Below are 21,183 nucleotides of genomic sequence, written 5' to 3' on the forward strand. Positions count from 1 at the left end.
GTTAAAAGAGTGAGTCAGTGGCTTGTGCAAAATGAAGGAGGGTAGGTAGTGAGTATTGATCGATCTGCAGTGTCCAAGAAGATTCCAGAATGGGTCAGGCTGTCAGGTGAGCCGGGACACTCAGGTGGGAGCCATCATTCCCTTTCTTCTCCCCCAAAGCCTACATTTGGTCACCTGTTCTGGGTGCTAGCAAATGAATCCATTTGCCTGGATCAAGGGCCAATACTGACTGGCCTTTCCATTCATTCTGTGTCATCTGACCGTGAAGCCATACTTCCACAGAATCCAAACTGCCCAGAGAGGAAGCTTCTCAGCACTGGGGACCCTGGGACATCCTGACTCGGGGCAGGGCAGGGCAGGGCAGGGCAGGGCAGGGGGGGGGGGAGTGGAGGGCGGAGGGGAAGGTCAGATTTGTCAGAGGTTTCCATGCTCAGGCTGGAAAACGCTTGAAAGTCTGCCAACTACCTATTTAGCAGCAACCATAGGGTGGCCCTTCCTCTCTACTTTTTCTGCTCTTGGTAAAAGGAATCAATGATATCTTTGTATTTCTCCAGAACTATGAGCCGTTTCAGTTTCATGGTGGGACCTGAAAGAAACATTGGAAGAAATAAGTGAGGTCCAAGCCTAGAGAACTCGACGGAAGAAGTAAGCAAAGACGTGCCCTTGTGGCCCACACCTGTAATCCCAGCTACTCAGGAGGCTGAGATCTGAGGAGTCTGGTTTGAAGCCAACCTAGGCAGGAAAGTCTGAACTTCTTAACTCCAATGAACCACCAAAGAGCCAGAAGTGCAGCTGTGGCTGAAGTGGTAGAGCGTGCTGTCTTGAGCACAAAAGCTCAGGATAAGCCCCAGGACTGGCAACACAAAAAAAGTATACTAAACGGGCTGGGAAGGTGGCTCAGTGGTAGAGTGCTTGCTGTGCATGCATGAGGCCCTGGGTTCTATTCCTCAGCACCACATAAGCAGAAAAAGCCAGAAATGGTGCTATGGCTCAAGTGGTAGAGCACTAGCCTTGAGCTGAAGAGCGGAGGGACAGCGCCCAGGCCCAGAGTTCAGGCCCCACAACTGACCAAAAAAAAAAAAAAGAAAAAAAAAGTATACCAAACAGGCTCAGTGGCCAGCCTTGGAAACTGGGAGTCTGGGAGCCTTCTACTATGTGCCAGGATTGGACTATGGTCAGCTGAACAGAGGAAGTGATAGGGTATTAGGTCCTTTGTGTGTGTGTGTGTGTGTGTGTGTGTGTGTGTGTGTGTGTGTGTGTGTGTGTGTGTGTGTTGGTACTGGGCTGGAACTTGGGGGCTTGTGGTTTTTTTGTACTTTTGTCAGTCTTGGGCTTGAACTCAAGGCCTGGGTGCTATTCTTCAGCTTTTTCACTCAACGCTGGAGCTCTACCACTTTGAGCCACAGCTCCACTTTCCAGGTTCATTAGAGATAAGAGTCTCACAGACTTTCCTGCCCAGGCTGGCTTTGAACCACGATCCTCAGATCTCAGCCTTCTGAGTAGCTAGGATGATGGGCTTGCCTGGCTTCCCCTCCTCCAGCCCAGCCTTGGTTCAAGGCTGGTGCTCTGCCTCCTGAGCCACACCTCTGCTTCTGGCTTTTTGCTGATTAATTGAAAATAAGAGTCTCAAATGTGTCTGCCCAGGCTGGCTTCAAACTTGGTCCTCAGATCTCACCTTCCCATGTATCTGGGATTACAGACATGAGACATCAGTGCCTGACCTGTGTCACTTTTGAGACTAGAAATGATGACCACTTCTTTCAAATACATAATGGGCTGTGACACTGTCACCCCTTGACCGCCAGGGTTGATTTGGCTGATCTGGCTGGCTAGGTGGGTGTCCCCATCCTTCCAACCACTCCATGTGTGTCCCTCCTGAAGCTGCATGTGTGATCGAAGAGGATGACCATCCTGATAGAGGAGGACCAGTCTTTTGTCACGGGTATATGAGTAGCTGCTCCAAACAAGCTCTCAAATATGAAGTGTAGCCTTCCCCTCCCACCCACCACCATTCCATCCTGACACTTGAACTTGGCCTGGGCACTGTCCCAGAGCTTTTTCATTCAAGGCTAGTGCTCTACCACTTTGAGCCACAGCACCACTTCCAGTTTTCAGGTGGTTAATGGAAGATAAGAGTCTCTCAGACTTTTCTACCCAGGCTGGCCTCAAACCATGATCCTCAGATCTCACCCTCCCGAGTAGCTAGGATCCCAGGCATGAGCCACCAGTGCCAAGTTCTACCCATATTCTTGACCCCCAATTCAAATGTGATTCATTCTGCCCTTGAACACACACATTCCTGTCCCTTAAGATCCAGCCATTGTTAACTATACAAATGATCTTTCTTTTGGTTGTGGAGCTTGAAGTCTGGGCCTAGATGTTGTCCCTCAGCTCTTCAGCTCAAGGCTAGCGCTCTACCACTTGAGCCACAGCGCCACTTCCGGCTTTTTTCTTTTTGCTTATGTGGTGCTGAGGAATCAAACCCAGGGCCTTGAGCATGCATGGCAAGCGCTCTACCACTGAGCCACCTTCCCAGCCCAAGAAAAACTTTTTTTAAAAAGGCTGGACAGAAAGCCGGGCGCTGGTGGCTCATGCCTGTAATCCTAGCTACTCAGGAGGCTGAGATCTGAGGATCGCGGTTCAAAGCCAGCCCGGGCAGGAGAGACCGTGAGACTCCTATCTCCAATAAACCACCAGAAAACCGGAAGTGGCGCTGTAGCTCAAGTGGTAGAGCGCTCACCTTGAGCTGAAGAGCTGAGGGACAGCGCCCAGGCCCAGAGTTCAAGCCCCACGACCGACAAAAAAAAAAAAAAAGGCTGGACAGGGCTGGGAAGGTAGTTCAGTGGTAGAGTGCTTGCCTTGCATGCATGAGGCCCTGGGTTCGATTCCTCGGCACCACATAAGCAGAAAAAGCTGGAAGTGGTGCTGTGGCTCAAGTGGTAGAGCGCTAGCCTTGAGCTGAAGAGCTGAGGGACAGCGCCCAGGCCCAGAGTTCAGGCCCCACGACCGACAAAAAAAGGCTGGACGCAGTGGCTCACGCCTGTCATCCTAGCTACTCAGGAGGCTGACATCTGAAGATCGTGGTTCCAAGCCAGCCCAGGCAGAAAAGTCTCTCTGTGAGACTCTTCAATGAACCATACAAAAAGTCAGAAGTGAAGCTGTGGCTCAAGTGGTAGAGCACTAGCCTTGAGTGAAAAAGCTCAGGGACAATGCTCAGGTCCTGAGTTCAAGCCCCACAACTGACCAAAAAAAAAAACCAAAAAACATACCTAACTCTCCACCGGAAATGGAGAAGTCCCGCTCGAGAATGGCCCACTTCTGCACATGGTAGGGCCGGGCGGCCGCGTTGGCATTCACCCTCCGGATCCCCTCTTCGATGGCCTGGTACACAGCTGCGTCCCGCTGCCCCACGATCTCCGACACCGTGCTGGCTTTGCTACCCACACGCTGGCAGAATTCCACAGCTTTCTCTGTCAGGTGGTCCGTGGGCTCCAGGGTGTCTGGGTCCATTGTGCACTAATAGGCCAGAAAACACCTGAGACCCAAGCCCTACTCTGCAGGACGAGAGCCCTGGCCTGGGAACACTGAACTGAGCAGTGACAATCACCACGGCAGAGATTATAGCTCACACCAGTCATCCCAGCTACTCAGGAGGCTGAGATATGAGGATTGCAGTTCAAAGCTGGCCCAGGCAGACAAGTCCATGATACCTTTTTTTTTTGCCAGTCCTGGGGCTTGAACTCGGGGCCTGAGCACTGTCCCTGAGCCTCTCTCTGCTCAAGGCTAGCGCTCTACTACTTGAGCCACAGTGCCAATTCCAGCTTTTTCTGTGTATGTGGTACTGAGGAATCAAACCCAGGGTTTCATGCATGCCAGGCAAGCACTCTACCACTGAGCCACCTTCCCAGCACAGTCCATGATACTCTTTATCTCCAATGAACTACCAAAACCTAAAAGTAGAACTGTGGCTCTAGTAGTAGAACACCAGCCTGGAGCAAAAGAGCTCAAAGACAGCACCCAGGTCCTGAGTTCAAGCCCCAGTTCCAGCACACACACACACACACACACACACACACACAAGAAGCAGAATAGCTCCCAGGGGTGTGAGGGGCACTGAGAATTAGAAGATTGTCATCAGTGACACTGTCACCTGTCAAACAAGCCATAAGGCTTGGAATGTGTTTTAGTGGTAGAGTGTTTACCTAGCATGCATGAAGCCCTATGTTTGATTCCTCAATACCATGTAAAGAAAAAAAAGCTAGAAGTGGTACTGTGGCTTAAGAGGTAGAGTGCTAGCCTTGAGCAAAAAAGAAGCTTAGATACAGTGCCCAGGCCCTGAGTTCAAGCCCCAGGACTGGCAAAAGAAAGAAAGAAAGGAAGAAGGGAGGGAGGGAGGGAGGCCACACTCCTGCCTGGGCACCCCCCCCCTTGCCCTGGGGGAGGGGGCTCAGTATCTGCCACAGCCGGAAGGCATAATGTGCAATCTGGAAAGTTCTAGAACTTTCCAGAACTTAAAAAAAATGTTGCTAGCCGGGCGCTGGTGGCTCACGCCTGTAATCCTAGCTACTCAGGAGGCTGAGATCTGAGGATCGTGGTTCAAAGCCAGCCTGGGCAGGAGAGACTGTGAGACTCCTATCTCCAATAAGCCACCAGAAAACCGGAAGTGGCGCTGTAGCTCAAGTGGTAGAGCGCTCGCCTTGAGCTGAAGAGCTGAGGGACAGCGCCCAGGCCCAGAGTTCAGGCCCCACGACCGACAAAAAAAAAAAAAAAAAATGTTGCTCACATGCTCATAGAAAAGCCAAAACCCATAGGTACCCCCGGGCTGCCTGTGACTTCTACCGTGTACCCCAAAACAGACTGGCAGCACCTCTTGAGCCAGCGCCCCGCCCACACCTACCTTCAAGGTCAGCAGCATGGACAGGAACTTCCTCTGGTCCCCTATGAGCATGGCGTTGCTGATGATGGGCAGCTCAGTCTTCACCGCCTCCTCGATGGGCACCGGGGCCACATTCTCCCCGCCCGCAGTTATGATTAACTCTAGGGGGGCAAATACCAGCCCCCCACCCCAGCATAGGGTTGAAGCCTGGGTGGACTGCAGCCCCACCAGGGCTCCTACCTGGCTTACACGCAACCTGGACTGGGGCTGCCTCCCCGCCCCCCCCACCCTCCCACTGGAAGCCAGCTGCTCCCCAGGGCTCCACAAACTCCCCCCACCCCCTCCTCACAGGGCCCTCACCATGCTCAGCTCTCCCGCTCAGGCCTGGCGCTCTACCACTTGAGCCCCAGCTCCACTTCTGGCTTTTTTAGTTGGTTCATTAGAGGTGAGGGTGTGGAACTGTGGCTCAAACTGGTAAAGCACTGGCCTTGAGAACAGCAGCTCAGAGAGACAGCCTGGGTCTTGAGTTCAAGCCCCAGGACTGACACGCGCATGCGTGCGCGCGCGCGCACACACACACACACACACACACACACACACACACACACACACACACACACACACACACACACACACACACACACACGAACCTAAACAGAGACACCACAGGTAGGCCATGTTCATGGATTGGCAAGCTCAGAGAAGTATGCCAATCAATGGATTCATTCAAGTCAAAATCACAGCCGGGGCTAGGAAGGTGGCTTAGTGGTAGAATGCTTGCCTAGCATGCATGAAGCCCTGGGTTCGATTCCTCAGTACCACATACACAGAAAAAAAGCCAGAAGTGGCGGTGTGGCTCAAGTGGTAGAGCCCTAGCTTTGAGCAAAAGAAGATCAGGGACAGTGCTCAGGCCCTGAGTTCAAGCCCAAGGACTGGCCAAAAAAAAAAAATTATAGGCAGCCTTTGTTATCAAAGCACTGACAGTAAGAAACTGGGGTATCTGTAAGGACAGGAATTTAATAAAAGGGGGCTGGGAAGGTGGCTCAGTGGTAGAGTGCTTGCCTAGCATGCATGAAGCCCTGGGTTCGATTCCTCAGTACCACAAACACAGAAAAAGCCAGAAGTGGTGCTGTGGCTCACGTGATAGAGTGCTAGCCTTGAGCAAAGAGAGGCTCAGGGACATCACCAGGCCCTGAGTTCAAGCCCCCTGCATCTGGCCATATAATGAATAAATAAATAAAAATTTTAAAAAGAATTTTTTAAAAAAAGACCTCAGTGGTAAATGACAAAGATGGTCTTTCGTAGAAGTGATGCTGAACTCATCTATTTATCTACATTAGGAGAAAAGCTACCTGGACCCTTACCTATCACCATCATATTTTTAATCATATTTCTTGCTTAAATATTCCTATGAAGCCAGGCACCAGTGGCTCACGCCTGTCAACCTAGCTACTCAGGAGGCTGAGATCTGAGGATCGAGGTTCAAAGCCAGCCAGAGCAGGAAAGTCCACGAGACTCTTATCTCCAATAAACCACTAGAAAGTGGTGTTGTGGCTCAAGGGCTAGAGCGCTCTCCTTGAACTGAAGAGTACAGGGTCAGCGCCCAAGCCCAGAGTTCAAGCCTATATATATGTGTATATGTGTGTGTGTATATGTATATATACATATATACACACATACATACATATACACATATATACATATACATACATTCTGATTATATTTCGAAAGGCAAAGCCAACCATCACTGTGGAATTATGTTTGCCCCAAGGAGTTCAGGTCCCCTATCTTGCTATTATAAGGTTGGCCATGAGGGGGCGCTGGTGGCACGCCCAGCAGCCACCTGCCACTTGAGCTAGACTTCTAGTTCACAGAGCTGGCAGCATGAATGAGTATGGGGGGGGGGGGGAGTCCCTGCATCCTGCATGACCTGTGCAGACCAGTGATCCCCCTCCCAGTCCCTGCGGGGGGGGGGCTTCACCTTTGAGGCGCCCGGTGATGTAGAGGAAGCCATCATCATCCAAGCGGCCGGCATCGCCGGTGTGCAGCCAGCCCTCGGCATCGATGGCCTCCCGCGTCTTGTCCTCCATGTTCAGGTACCCCATAAAGATGGTGCGGCCCCACAGGCAGATCTCACCCACGCCCTCTGCATCCTGATTCACCAGCTTCACCCGGCAGCCCGGCACCAGCTTGCCAGAGCTGGCGGTGATGGAGGGGTGGAAGAGAGCCAAGATCAGGCCTGGGGAGGGAGCCCCAGGGGTTCCACGATCTCTTAAGTCTTTTTTTTTAACTTTGGTTGGTCATGGGACTTGAACTCAGGGCCTGGACACTGTCCCTCAGCTCTTCAGCTCAAGGCGAGCGCTCTACCATCTGAGCCACAGCACCATGTCCGGTTCTCTGGTAGTTAATTGGACATAATAAGAGTCTCACAGACTTTCCTGCCTGGGCTGGCTTTGAACCATGACTCTCGGGTCTCAGCCTCTGAGTAGCTAGGATGACAGGCCTTGAGTCGTCAGTGCCCAGCCTCATGCTGCTTTTTGGGAGGTGCTGGTACTGGCACTTGAACTTGGGTTCTCTTGTTCTTGGCTTAGTTTTTTCACTCAAGGCTGGCTCTCTACCACTGGATTAACTGGAGATAAGAGTCTCAGGGACTTTCTTGTTCTGGCGGGCTTTGAACTGTGATCCTCAGATCTCAACCTCCTGAGTAGCTGGGATGGCAGGCGTGAGCTACTGGCGCTTGGCAATTCGTCCGTCTTCACTGATGGCTGGTTGAGCCCTTCCTCCCAAGATTTTCTTTCTTTTTGTGCCTGTACTGGGACTTGAACTCTGGGTCCCAAACTTTTTTTTTTTTTGGGGGGGGGGGGGTCCGGTCATGGGTCCTGAACTCTGGGCCTGGGCGCTGTCCCTCAGCTCTTCAGCTCCAGGCTAGCGCTCTACCACTTGAGCCACAGCACCACTTCTGGCTTTTTTTCTTTTTGCTTATGTGGTGCTGAGGAATCGAACCCAGGGCCTCAGGCATGCAAGGCATGCGCTCTACCACTGAGCCACCTTCCCAGCCCCTGGGCCCCATACTCTTGACTGATTTTTTTCCCTCAAGCCTGGTGCTCTATCATTTAAGCCATACCTCTGTTTCTGTTTTTTTGCTGTTTCATTGGAAACCTGAGTCTCATTGACTTTTCAGTCCAGGCTGGCTTTGAACAAGGATCCTCAATTCTCAACCTCCTGAGTAGGTGGGATTACAGGCATGAGCCACTGTTGCCAGACCTAGGGTTTTGTATTCTAATGGGGATAGTGTTGAAAGGTAGGACTAGGGAAAGGGTTTTTATTGGCGAATGGATGAATGAACAGTGAGTGAAACGAATGAAGGGATGAATGGGATGAGTAAGTGGAATGAATGTCCAGAATGCTGATGTGTGAACTTGGCCCGCAGGGAGTCGGTCATCGAACACAAGAGGAGGAGACCCTTTCACATCACTGCTGGCCCACTAGAAGGCTGCCCTGCCCCTGACCCCGCCCACTGGCCGCCAGCTCTCGCGATCTTACCTGTACAGGCGGTAGTTGTAGGGACTGGACATGAAGTGGGGGCCGGCAGACTCGGTGAGGCCATAGCCGGCGTATAAGGGGATGTTGAGGCCCAGGAAGAAGTGCAGGGTCTCTGTGGTCATGGGGGCTGCCCCGTAGAAGTTCTTCTGACATTTGGCAAAGCCCAGGGCCTGGCGGACCTTGGCTAATACCAGATAATCTGCCAGTCTGGTTGTGAAGGGTTTCAGGTCACTGGTGGAAGAAGGCAGAGGGTCCACAGAAGAACAAAACAAAAACAAAAACATATTCGTGGCTCACACCTGTCATCCTAGCTACTCGGGAGGCTGAGACCTGAGGATCACCATTTGAGGCCAGCCAGGGCAGATTAACCTTGGAGACCAGCAAAAAGCCAAAAGTGGTAATGTGGCTCAAGTGAAGGGATGCCAACTTTGAGCAAAAGCCAAAAGAGTAAACAAACAAATGAGGCCCTGAGTTCAAGTACACATGTACACACACACGTACACACACACACACTCCAAAATTCACTAGAACACATCTTTTCTTGTGCCAACACTGGCACTTGAACTCAGAGCCTAGGCACCGTCCCTTAGATTTTTTGCTCCAGGCTGGTGTTCTACCACTTGAGACAAATCTCCACTTGCGGTTTTTTGCTGGTTCATTGGAGATGAGAGGCGCATGGCCTTTTTGTCTGGAACTGACTTTGATCCATGATTCTCAGATCTCAGCCTCCTGAGTAGCTGGGATTACAGGTGTGAGTTACTGGTGCCCGAGGCCATGGGTAGAGCTGGGACCAGGGAAGATCCCTCTGTGTGGACCAGGCTGCAAGCAGCAACCCGCCCCCCCCCCATGACCCCCCTACCCATGCCCAGCCCCGGCCTTGGTACCTATGGGGGCAGGCGAGGTTCTGTTCCAGGGCCACCGACATGGCCCACAGAAGCATCTTGCGCCGGATGAAGCCGGACTGGGCTGCCACTTCCTGGATGCGCTCCATGATCTTCTCCCACACGCGGGGCACCCCCATGTGTGATGTGGGCTCCACCTCCCGCAGTGTGGTCACCAGGCTCCCCTGTTCACCCCCAAAGAGCCAGGTATCAGGCTCAGGGCTGGTGTGTCCAGAAGCCACCCCTCCCCACCTGACGCAGGGCTGTGTGCTGTAGCAGACGCCTGCACTGTGAGCTGACTGCAGGCGCACACACCTGTGCCCAACCTTTTTTTTTTTTGATTGGTCGTGGGGCTTGAACTCTGGGCCTGGGCGCTGTCCCTCAGCTCTTCAGCTCAAGGCGAGCGCTCTACCCCTTGAGCCACAGCACCACTTCCAGTTTTCTGGTGGTTCATTGGAGATAAGAGTCTCACAGACTTTCCTGACTAGACTGGTTTTGAACCTCGATCCTCAGATCTCAGCCTCCTGAGTTGCTGGGATTATAGGGGTGAGCCACCAGCCCTGGGCCTCCTTGTCATCTGAGTCACACAGGGTGAAAGGCAGTCAGCTGAGTGGACTGTGGCTAGGAGATGCACACGCCCAGGCGGCCCCATGAACAGGGACTGGCCTGGCCCCACGGGCACTGCCCTGTGGCCCCCCCCAAGGGCAGCGACTGACCTTCAGGGCATCGGGCTCCGCAAAGCACACCTGGGCCCCCCACTGGATGCCCGTCCACAGGTCGTACATCTGGGCGGCGATGTGGCTGAGGGGCAGGTAGCTGACCACCACCTCCTGCTGGACCTCGGCGGGCTGAATGTCGCCGGCCTGGCTGCCATACCGCGCTGTCCACGTGATCTGCAGGGCAGTGGCAAAAGCCCAGCGGGGTCCACGGCCAGCCCGGCCCAGTCACCACTGCGGCTACTTTGGGGGAGACTTTTAGAGTGGCCACCTGCCTAGGGCTGTGTGTGTGTGTGTGTGTGTGTGTGTACTGAGACTTGAACTCAGGGCCCAGATTGGCTTTTTGTCTCTCCCACTTGAGCCACAGCTCCACTTTTGGTGATTTTTTGGTGGCTCATTGGAGATAAGAGTCTCACGGACTTTCTTGCCCGGGCTGGCTTTGAACCTCCATGCTCAGGTCTCAACCTCTTGAGTAGCTGGGATTACAGGAATGCACCACCATACCCTCCTGCTAGAGCATCTGGAAACATTCTAGAGACCCCTGGGGGACAGGCCTCCTCCCAGCTGCTTTCCCCTCTCCGCGGCTGCTGCTCCAGCCCGCCACCCCTCCTCCTCCCTCCCTCCCCCTCCCCCTGCCCAGCCCAGCCCTGCTCCTACGCTGTCCTGACTGAGCATGACGCCCTTCGGGTTCCCGGTGGTGCCTGACGTGTAGACCAGCGAGCAGCACTGGTTGGGCTGCTGGGCCGCAATGATGGCATCGAGCGTCTCCTCCATCACCTCCTGCCCCAGCTCCCTCACCTCCTCCATCTGCAGTCAGGGGGGCACAAAGGCGTGGCGTGATTGGCGGGAGGGGGGGAGTGGGCGGGCCTGCCTGCCCAGGCGTGGGGTGATTGGCGGGAGGGGGGAGTGGGCGGGCCTCCCTGTCCAGGCGTGGGGTGATTGGCGGGGGGGAGGGAGAGTGGGCGGGCCTGCCTGTCCAGGCGTGGCGTGATTGGCGGGGGGGAGGGGGAGTGGGCGGGCCTCCCTGTCCAGGCGTGGGGCGATTGGCGGGAGGGGGGGAGTGGGCGGGCCTGCCTGTCCAGGCGTGGCGTGATTGGCGGGGGGGGGGGGGAGTGGGCGGGCCTGCCTGCCCAGGCGTGGCGTGATTGGCGGGGGGGAGTGGGCGGGCCTGCCGTGTACCGTGTACACATTGGCCGCGTGCTCCGGCGGGCGCTCCTGGTAGATGACCACTGCCTTCAGGTGGGGCAAGTCCCTCCAGATCTGCATGGAAACAAGCCGCTCTCAGCCCGGCGCCCGCCGAGCGCGGTCGTGGACACGCGCGGACATGAGGACGCCGCTGGCGGAGGTCCCCGCGCGGCCCCTGCCAGCCCTCGTCCTCGTCCACGCCGTGGGGATTCGGGGAGCTGGAAGGCGGGCGGGGGCAGCACTGGACGGCAGGGCTCGGTGAAGCACGGGCCGCACTAGCGTACCAGAGGGAGAGGAGACGGACGGAGAGACAGAAAGGCGGGCAGAGGGACAGGAAGAGAAGCGGGGACACAGACAGACAGACAGACAGAGTGAGGGGGACGGAGGGGAGAGGAAGAGCGGCCGCACAGATGCAGCTGTGTCTGCCGTGTTACACACACGCCACGCCGCGGCCATGTGGCAGGAGCCGGGCCCGGGGACACAGGTGGCAGTGGGCGCCCTTATGCAGGGAGGCACCCGCTTGCATGTCCCAACAGGGACTCCAAAGGTAACCCAAAAGCTAGTTACAACCGCGCGCCAGTGGCTCACCCCTGTCATCCCAGCTACTCAGGAGGCTGAGACCTGAGGATCGCAGCTCAAGGCCAGCCTGGGCAGGAAAGCCCATGAGACTCTGATCTCCAATGAGCCACTGGGAAACTGGAAGTGGTGCTGTGGCTCAAGTGGTAGAGCGCTCGCCTTGAGCTGAAGAGCTGAGGGACAGCGCCCAGGCCCAGAGTTCAAGCCCCATGACTGACACACATGTACAGAATTAATTACAGGGACTGGGAAGGTGGCTTAGTGGTAGAGTGCTTGCTCAGCATGCTTGAAGCCCTAGGTTCCATTCCTCAGTACCACATACACAGAAAAAGCCAGAAGTGGAGCTGTGGCTCAAGTGGTAGAGTGCTAGCCTTGAGCTAAAGAAGCTCAGGGACAGCGCCCAGGCCCTGAGTTCAAGCCCCAGAGCTGGCAAAATAATAACAATAATAATTACAGAAAGGAAGAAAAATGGAGTAGGAGTAAGGAGATAGCGGGAAGCTGAAATGCTCAGTGTATCTTAGTTTGTACTCTAGAATCAGGTAAATGTTCGAATTATTTGAAAAATAAATTTATGTGCAAAAAATAAAGTGTTTTTTGTGTATGTACGTTAACTGTGTATATATTTGTGTATGTTTTATATGTGTGTATATGTGCATCCATGTATACATGTGTGTTGTGCATAGGTGTATATGTGTCTCTGTGTGTACCTGTGTGTGTATATGTTCATGTGTACCTGTGTGTCTGTGTTTCCAGGTGCATGTGTCCACGTGTGTATGCATGTCCATGCATGTATAGGTGTATGTGTGTGTCCATGTGTGTCTGTGCCCATGTCTGTATTGTGTGTGTATATGTGTATATGTATGCCCATGTGAGCATGTGTCTGTGTGTCCCTGTGTGTCCATGTGTGTGTCTATGTGTCCATGTCTGTGCACATGTATGCCTGTGTGTCTGTGCATGTGTCCATGTGTATACATGTGTCCATGTGCATGTCTGTATGTCCATGTGTGTATATGTGTGTATATGTCTGTGTGTCTGTGTTGTGTATGTGTGTGTCTGTGTCTCTGTGTCTGTGTCTCTGTGTCTGTGTCTCTGTGCGTGTCTGTGTGTGTATATGTATGTGTGTCTGTCTCTGTGTATGTCTGTGTGTACATGTGTCTGTGTGTGTATATTTGTGTATCTGTGTGTGTGTGTCTGTATATGTGTGTGTCTGTGTCTGTGTGTATGTGTGTGTGTCTGTGTGTTTGAGTGTGTCTGTATGTGCGTGTGTGTGTGTGCATGTATATGTGTGTGTCTGTGTGTGTGCATGTGTGTCTGTGTGTCTGTGTGTGTCTCTGTGTGTGTCTGTGTGTGTACGTGTGTCTCTGTGTGTGTCTGTGTGCGTATGTGTGTGCGTGTCTGTGTGTGTCTGTATGTGCGTGTCTGTGTGTCTGTGTGTGTACGTGTGTCTCTGTGTGTGTCTGTGTGTGTGTCTATGTATGTGTGTGTCTGTGTGTGTCTCTGTGTGTGTCTATGTATGTGTGTATGTGTGTGCCTGTGTGTGCCCATGTATGTCTCTGTGTGTGTCTATGTATGTCTGTGTGCATGTGTGTGTGCATGTGTGTGTCTATGTGTGCGTGTGTGTGTGTCTGTGTGTGCATGTGTCTGTGTGCGTGCGTGTGTGTGCCTGTGTGTGTCTGTGTGTGTCCATGTATGTCTATGTGTGTGTCTATGTATGTCTGTGTGTGCATGTGTGTGTGCATGTGTGTGTCTATGTGTGCGTGTGTGTGTCTGTGTGTGCATGTGTCTGTGTGTGCGTATGTGTGTGTGCGTGTCTGTGTGTGTCTGTATGTGCGTGTCTGTGTGTCTGTGTGTGTACGTGTGTCTCTGAGTGTGTCTATGTATGTGTGTGTCTGTGTGTGTGTCTCTGTGTGTGTCTATGTATGTGTGTGTATGTGTGTGTCTGTGTGTGTCCATGTATTTCTCTGTGTGTGTCTATGTATGTCTGTGTGTGCATGTGTGTGTGCATGTGTGTGTCTATGTGTGCGTGTGTGTGTCTATGTGTGCATGTGTCTGTGTGCGTGCGTGTGTGTGCCTGTGTGTGTCTGTGTGTGTCCATGTATGTCTCTGTGTGTGTCTATGTATGTCTGTGTGTGCATGTGTGTGTGCATGTGTGCGTGTGTGTGTGTCTGTGTGTGCATGTGTGTGTGTGTGTGTGTGTGTATGTGTATGTTGCTCTGGAAGTTGAGGGTCTGTGGAGAGAAAGGTGTCCTGGCCCGCTGCCCGCCACCCTTCCCCCGAGCCCTGGAACCTTCAGGATCTTTTCCAGCTGCCTCTGCGTGTCGACCACGATGATGTTGGCGCGGCAGTCGTGGGCGATGTACCGGCATGCCTCAGGGGAGCTGGTGGTGTAGATGCCGGTGACGATGCCGCTGCAGACACGGGAGACTCAGACTCGGCCCCACGGCCCCACCCCACAGCCCTCCCCACAGACCCTCCCCGCAGAGCCCGCAGGCCTCACCAGCATTCTCCAGCCTTCCAGAGAGACCCTAGAGGAGAGCTAGAATGGCCCGCTACTTTTTTTCTTTTTTGGTCAGTCATGGGGCTTGAACTCTGAGCCTGGGCGCTGTCCCTGCGCTCTTTCACTCAAAGCTCTCTACCACTTGAGCCACAGCGCCACTTCCGGTTTTCTGGTGGTTCCTTGGAGATAAGAGTCTGGCAGACTTTCCTGTCCTGACTGGCTTCGAACCGCAATCCTCAGATCTCAGCCTCCTGAGTGACTAGGGTGACAGATGTGGGCCACTTGTGCCTGGCTCTCTCTACTTGTTATATGTAGTTAAGACTCGAACTCAGGGCCTCACATTCTCTATTAGCATTTTTGCTAAGGCTGGTTCTTTACCACTTGACCCATACCTCCACACTTGTGGATTTTCACGGATTCAGAGGAATATAAGAATCTCACAGATTTGTCTGTCCCGGGCTGGCTTTGAACCATGATCCTCAGCTCTCATGCTGTTGAGTAGCTGGGATGACAGGCGTGCACACCAGCGCTCGGCTGACTATGTATACACTTTCTACCCACCACCAATTCCCCAGCATCCCAAGCCTCCCTGGAGACTCACCCTGCGAACACAGTGCCCACGGCCGAGAAGAACCACTCCGGGGAGTTGAAGCCCAGGATGGCCACGCTGTGAGCCCTCTCCAGGCCGAGCTGTAGGCCACAAGGGTCCAGGTGAGCCAGGTAGGGCAGGAGCATCTCCCCCAGACCTCTCCATGAATACGGGGGACGACCCCCCCAGCAGCCAGAGAACCCCCCCACCAAAGGATCAGCCACTCCACAAAGCCTCACTAGGACTTGAACTCAGTGCCTGGGCACTGTCCCTGAGCTTCTCCTGCTCAAGGCTGGCTCTCGACCAGTTGAACCACAACTCCACTTATAACTTATCTTTTTTTCCACTGTTTAGTTGGAGATCAGAGTCTCACAGACTTTCCTGCCCTGCTGGCTTTGAACCATGATCCTCACATCTCAGCCTCCTGAGTGGCTGGGATGACAGGCGTGAGCCACCAGCACCCGACTAGCCACGATCATGTCTCAAGGCCTTGGTCAGGCTGAGGACTGGGGAGATGTTTTTTGGGGGGGTCCTCCCTCACCTTTAGGAAGCCCTTGGCAGTTTTGCGGGCGAGCAGGTAGTACTGGGAGTAGGAGACATGTTCCCACTTGTCGTGGCGCTTGAAGCCCAGTGCGGTGATGTCCCCGTATTTCTCCAGAGCCTCGTGGAACATTCTGTGCACGGTGTAGGGGGGCTGGGGGCAGATGGGGTCCATGCGTAGGCGAACCCGCCCGTCCGCCCGCGTGGTCCACAGCGCCTCTTCTGTAGGGGAGACAGCAGCTTGCTCACGCCGCCAGGCCCGTCCACAGAGGAGCCAGGCCTGCTGCGCAGCAACTCCACCCCGACTGCCGCCTCTGGCGCTGTGGGTCTGGGCCAAGGGCAGGTTGGCAGGTGAGCCAGGGTTGGGGCAGGCTGGGGGGGGGGGGGGCGCCCCTGGCTCGGCCTTGAATGATAAGAAACCATGGAGGAAGAAGGCAGGTGGCGGTTGAGGAGGAGTTACAGGCCCTGGAGATCTAGAAGCTTCCAGATCTTTCCTTTTTTTTTTTTTTTGGCCAGTCCTGGGGCTTGAACTCAGGGCCTAGGCACTATCCCTTAGCTTTTTCTTTTCTCTTTTGGCCAGTCTTGGGCCTTGAATCCAGGGCCTGGGCGCTGTCCCTGAGCTCTTTTTGCTCAAGGCTAGCACGCTACCACTTTGAGTCACGGCCCCACTTCTGGTTTTCTGGTGGTTCACTGGAGATAAGTGTAAGCTTATTCACCCCTATTTTGGGTTGATAGCCTTCATCCTGGGTCATGCACAACCCAGACCTGGCCACAGTTTTCTATTTCCACCAACCCTGGCTGTGTCAGCGACGGAGTCCAGACGCCTAGTCCTGGTTCTAGTGTCTGGTTGCAAGCTACTACTTATAGAAGGTATTGTGTCTGCTATAGGATGTTTTCCCTGCTACATGGCAGCTGTAAAATGGATTTTCTCTGCTATGTACCAGACATAGGATGTTTTCCCTGGCTGCAAGCGAGCTTTAGAATGTCCTGCCCTGGCCGTCTGATATCTCCAGTGTCCAGCTGTGACTACCAACATTTCCTGCCCCAGCCCCTTCTACCTTCAGACTCCTGACACTATATCTACTTCTATGGCTCCAGAGTAGTTTGCTAATCTCTATCCTGCAAGAGATAGCCTAGCCGCATCCAGCTGACATTCAACACTCCTTTCTTCTCTGTGATTGTGTGTCCGAGTGGTTTTCTGGGTTGGTGCTTACAATAAGAGTCTCATGGACTTTTCTGTCCTGACTGGCTTTGAACCACGATCCTCAGATCTCAGCCTCCTGAGTAGCTAGGATGACAGGTGTGAGCCACCGGCGCCTGGCTTGTCCAGGCTCTTTTGAGAAGTGGTCTCCCTTCCTTCTTGGAGGAAGAAAATAAGGAGCAAGGAAGGATCCCAGGAAGGTGGGTCGATCTGCAAGCTCACACTGTTCATGATGGGAATCAGAGTCCAGGCCTACGGATGGCCTCACTGCCAGAGCCTGGCCTTTACTGGCCTCAGCTCCCTGAGCCAAGCAGGCCTGTTGGGAACCTCTGGCCAGCTGGAAGAGACCTGTGGGGTGTGCAATCCTGTTACCCTGTACCCAGGTTTGCCATGGTCACAGCCATCATCTACCCAGTCTGTTTACCCCCCCCCCCCCCCCGCCATGCCCTGTGGGCCGTGGGCTCGGAGCTAAAGTTACACTCATGAAGGTTACGGGCTGATAGAGCCGGGGTGTTCCAAGCCCCCCGCCTCCTCTTTCAGTTTCCACCTCTCCCCTGGGAAGGGACCTTCAGGCTTCCTGCCCAGATTCCGCCTGAGTCCAGCTGGGTGACCTCGAGCATGACCTCCCGCCTCAGGCTGGCTCACATGCCCTGGGCTCTCCTAATGAGCTTTCCACCGCCTCCCCCAGAACCAGGCCTGGTGGTGCATGCTGTAATCCCAGCACTCCGGAGGGTTAGGCAGAAGAACCTAGGCCAGCTTGGGAGACACAAGGAGACTCTGCCATTGTGTGTGTGCGTGTGTGCGCGTGTGTGCGCGCACGTGTGTGTGTGTGTGCGTGTGCACATGTGTGCGCACATGTGCACATGTGCTGTGTGTGCGTGGGTGTGTGTGTCTCCTAGTACTGGGGCTTGAACTCAGGCCCTCCCATTCTCACTAAGCTTTTTTGCTCAAGGCTGGCTCTCTGCCATTTGAGCCACACCTCCCTGTCTGTTTTATTTTTTGCTGGGTCTTTGGAGATTAGATTCTGATGGACCGGGTCCCAGTGGCTCACGCCTGTCATCCTAGCTGCTCAGGAGGCTGAGATCTGAGGATCACAGTTCAAAGCCAGCCCAGGCAGGAAAGTCTGTGAGACTCTTATCTCCAATGAACCACCAGAAAATCAGAAGTGGCGCTGTGGCCCAAGCAGTAGAGCACTCGCCTTGAGCTGAAGAAGAGCTCAGGGACAGTGCCCAGGCCCAGAGTTCAAGCCCCAGGACTGGGCGGGGGGGGGGGGGGGGGGGGGGGGGGCCGGGGGAAGAATACTTAATGACATGAGGAATTTCTCACATTATAGCAACAAATAGTTTTATAAAAAGGAGCAAAACATATATAAAATCTTTAGAAAAAATGAGATTATCACTAGGAGCCAGTGGTTCACACCTGTCATCCTAGCTACTCAAGAGGCTGAGATATAAGGATCACATTCAAAGCCAGCCTAGGAAGAAAAGTCCATAAGACTCTTATCTCCAATTAATCACACGCACGTGCTCACTTGCACACATGGGCACAAGCACGCACGCGCACACACACACACACACACACACAGAGCCAGAAATGGTGCTGTGGCTCAAGTGGTAGAACACCACCAGCTCTGAGCAAAAGCAGTTCAGAGACAGTGCTCGGGCCATGAGTTCAACTCCCAGGACCAGCACAAAAAAGAAAAACAAAGTCAAGGGGCTGGGAAGGTGGCTCAGTGGTAGAGCGCTTGCCTTGCATGCCTGAGGCCCTGGATTCGATTCCTCAGCACCACATAAGCAGAAAAGGCCAGAAGTGGCACTGTGGCTCAAGTGGTAGAGCGCTAGCCTTGAGCTGAAGAGCTGAGGGACAGCGCCCAGGCCCAGAGTTCAGGCCCCACGACCGGACCCAAAAAAAAAAAAGAAAAACAAAGTCAACCTTCGCCTTCCTCCCACCCCATGTTAGCTCAGCGTGCAAGCATACATGCCATTCCTGCCTAAAATCACTGCACAGCAAAAGCCAGGACGGAGCCAGTGAGATCTCCTCCCCTTACCAGACAGCGCCCAACAGCCCCCCCCCCCCGCACCCCCTTCCCTCCGTCCCCTCCCTCTCTTCCTTCTGACCCCAGCCCGAGCCTTATCAATCCATCTATTGTGCAAGGTCAGCTCTGGGGGTGGAGGGGGGAAGGTTCTGGGTTTCTTGAATAAAAGCAAAGGCAGTCACTGAATTTTCTGGAAGGAGAGGAGCACCCTCACAGAGCAGGGCGGGCGTGGGGGAGTGCCGGCATTTCCCGTCATTCGTGGGAAATGTGAAAACAAAACGGATTTGGACCAGAGGAAAGACACTGGAAGTCCCTCCAGGTGTCTCACCTGCAGTCTGCCTTGCAACATTCCTGTAGTGTCTCCCCCAGGCCAGGAATTTTCGGGGCTACAGAAGAGAAGGAGGTAGGATGGAGGGAGGGGATGGGGGGGGTAGAGTGAAGTGCCTGGCTTAGACGTGAGGCCACGGGGCCAACGACTATTATTGCCAAAACATAAAAAAGACAGATGAGCGTTTTGGCCCCGGGACACAGAGATAAGGCAGAGGGAGGAGGGCGGACATAGCGGCCTGGCCTGCTGAGTCTTTTGACCGAGCAGAACAGAACATGCTGGGCCAGGCTGGGAACTTTGATCTGCCTTCTGTGTCTGCCAGGGTCAAGCCACTGAGTTCCAGCCAGCAGAACAGAACCATCTGTTTTCCTTGGGCCTCAGTTTCCCCACCTGATTTGCCATGAGGATGAACAAGAAAACTGCAATAAACAACTCCAACCCATTGTTGTAGCATGTGTGTATGTGTATGTGCACGCACATGTGCATGCGTGCCAATCCTGGTGCTTGATCGCAGGGTTCTGGGTGCTGTCCCTGAACATTTTTGCTCACTTATGGCACTTCATTGAAGATAAGACTCGCATGGACTTTCCTGCCCAGGCTGGCTTTGAACCCCCATCCTCAGATCTCAGCCTCCTGAGTAGCTGGGATGACAGGTGTGAGCCACTGGTGCCTGGCTGTGTTAGCTTTTTTAAAACTTGCACCCCAAATTCCACACGAACCACGCCTGGAGTCCCGAGACTGTCCATACCTACCCTCGTGCCAGGGCAGAATGAGAGACGAGCCGCCCAGCTGGCCAGTACAGGCCAGGCCTGGAGGTCAGTCATGTGCTGAGTGGATACTTTGATCCCGGTGGAAAGTTCTCTCCTAGGACCCCAGGTGTGGGGGCAGAGGGGAAGAGAACATCTCAACTCATTTCCTCCAACCTCTGGGAAGTGCTTCCTGTCTACCACAGATCTACCCTGGAGAGGCTGGAGGGCAGAGGCTGAAGGACAGTCTCCCTGGGATCCCTCCTGGTCCCCCCCACCCTGCCCCTGGTTACAGGATGTCAGTTAGGACAGGACCCAGAGACTCTAGAAGGAAAAGGGATTGACTCGCCAGGCCCTGCCTGTAATCCCAGCTACTCAGTTGGTTGATCTCTAAGGATTACGGTTTGAAGCCAGCCTGGGCAGGAAAGTCCATGAGCCTCTTTTATCTCCAAAGAATCAGCAAAAAGCCAGAAGTGGTGCTGTGACTCAAGTGGTAGAGCGCCAGTGCCCAGGAAAGGATGGACCCTCTCCCCCCACCCTCTTATCCCAGCTGCATATGGATACCAGACAAAACTCCACGTATGTGCAAACATGCGTGACATGGGCAGAGCAATCCGCCGAAAACCGGCCACCAGCAGTCCACTGTGGCTCCACCTCCCTGGACCTAACGGCTTCCTCATTAGTGTCTACCTTCTTGCTCAGAACCCCCTATAAGCCCAACTCCACTTCCACCCCCTTGCACAGCCTCGGATCCAACAGTTGTGACCCCTCGCTGCTCTATCTCAATAAACAGTCCTCACCTGTGGGAGATTGGGTCTGGCCTGTTTCCTTCCTTTCTCCTCCGTTGTCCTAACCTCTGATGCCAAAACCCAGGAGGGGGAAAGCGCCAGGAGTAACTGGGTCCCTCCGCCCAGGGGCCACCCATCTCTTGGCCACCCCTCATTGACCTCTGGCTACCCTACCTCTCTTTCCCAGGCCTCTCTCCACGGGGGACACAGAGCCCCCATGCTTATATTCCCTCTCCTCTGTCTCCCAGACTCCCCCTCTCCTGGCAGGAGGCCCTCCTCGGTTTGACCGGCTCCATCCACCACCTAGAAGCCTGCAGGGCGAAGTAGTCCATGAGCAAGGTGCCCGACATGAACCTAGGGACTCCAGGAGGTCCCCCTCCACCCTACCTTCTTGTCTGTGGGGGCCCCCAGAGTCTCTCATGCTTTGCTGGCCCTCTGACACCCTCTAATTAGATCTTTGGGGATGCCCTCTGCTAATTATTGGGGTACGCTCATTTGCCTCCCCAAAGCCCCAGGGGCGGGGGTGGGGGGGTGGAGACAGGCTCTGTAGTTCTACCAAGCTTTCCAAAATGGATCACAAGTTGTCTCCCAAAGATCTCCCATTGGCTTGCTCACCGTCTAACCTTAAGACTCTCAGGCTGACTGATTTTCAGTCAAAGAAAAACTGACTCTACCGAAATCT

At 54.1% G+C, this 21,183-nt stretch overlaps 1 protein-coding gene across 1 annotated transcript in view; it reads right to left on the reverse strand.

Moving 5' to 3' along the window:
- Positions 1–414: 414 nt before the first annotated feature.
- Acsbg1 (acyl-CoA synthetase bubblegum family member 1) overlaps positions 415–21,183 on the reverse strand; it is a 38,469-nt gene continuing 17,700 nt past the window's right edge. Inside the window, exons 4-15 of the mRNA XM_042697745.1 lie at positions 15,405–15,731; positions 14,876–14,964; positions 14,065–14,185; positions 11,196–11,276; positions 10,674–10,823; positions 10,017–10,193; positions 9,304–9,485; positions 8,420–8,650; positions 6,858–7,075; positions 4,898–5,037; positions 3,270–3,516; positions 415–586 (exon numbers count right to left, since the gene is read on the reverse strand). Coding sequence (XP_042553679.1) covers positions 501–586; positions 3,270–3,516; positions 4,898–5,037; positions 6,858–7,075; positions 8,420–8,650; positions 9,304–9,485; positions 10,017–10,193; positions 10,674–10,823; positions 11,196–11,276; positions 14,065–14,185; positions 14,876–14,964; positions 15,405–15,731 — 2,049 coding nt within the window. The 3' untranslated portion in view covers positions 415–500. The remainder of the gene's footprint in view (positions 587–3,269; positions 3,517–4,897; positions 5,038–6,857; positions 7,076–8,419; positions 8,651–9,303; positions 9,486–10,016; positions 10,194–10,673; positions 10,824–11,195; positions 11,277–14,064; positions 14,186–14,875; positions 14,965–15,404; positions 15,732–21,183) is intronic.

The sequence above is a fragment of the Dipodomys spectabilis genome, unplaced genomic scaffold (assembly GCF_019054845.1).
Source record: "Dipodomys spectabilis isolate Male_0828 unplaced genomic scaffold, ASM1905484v1 ptg000228l, whole genome shotgun sequence".
NCBI lineage: Eukaryota > Metazoa > Chordata > Mammalia > Rodentia > Heteromyidae > Dipodomys > Dipodomys spectabilis.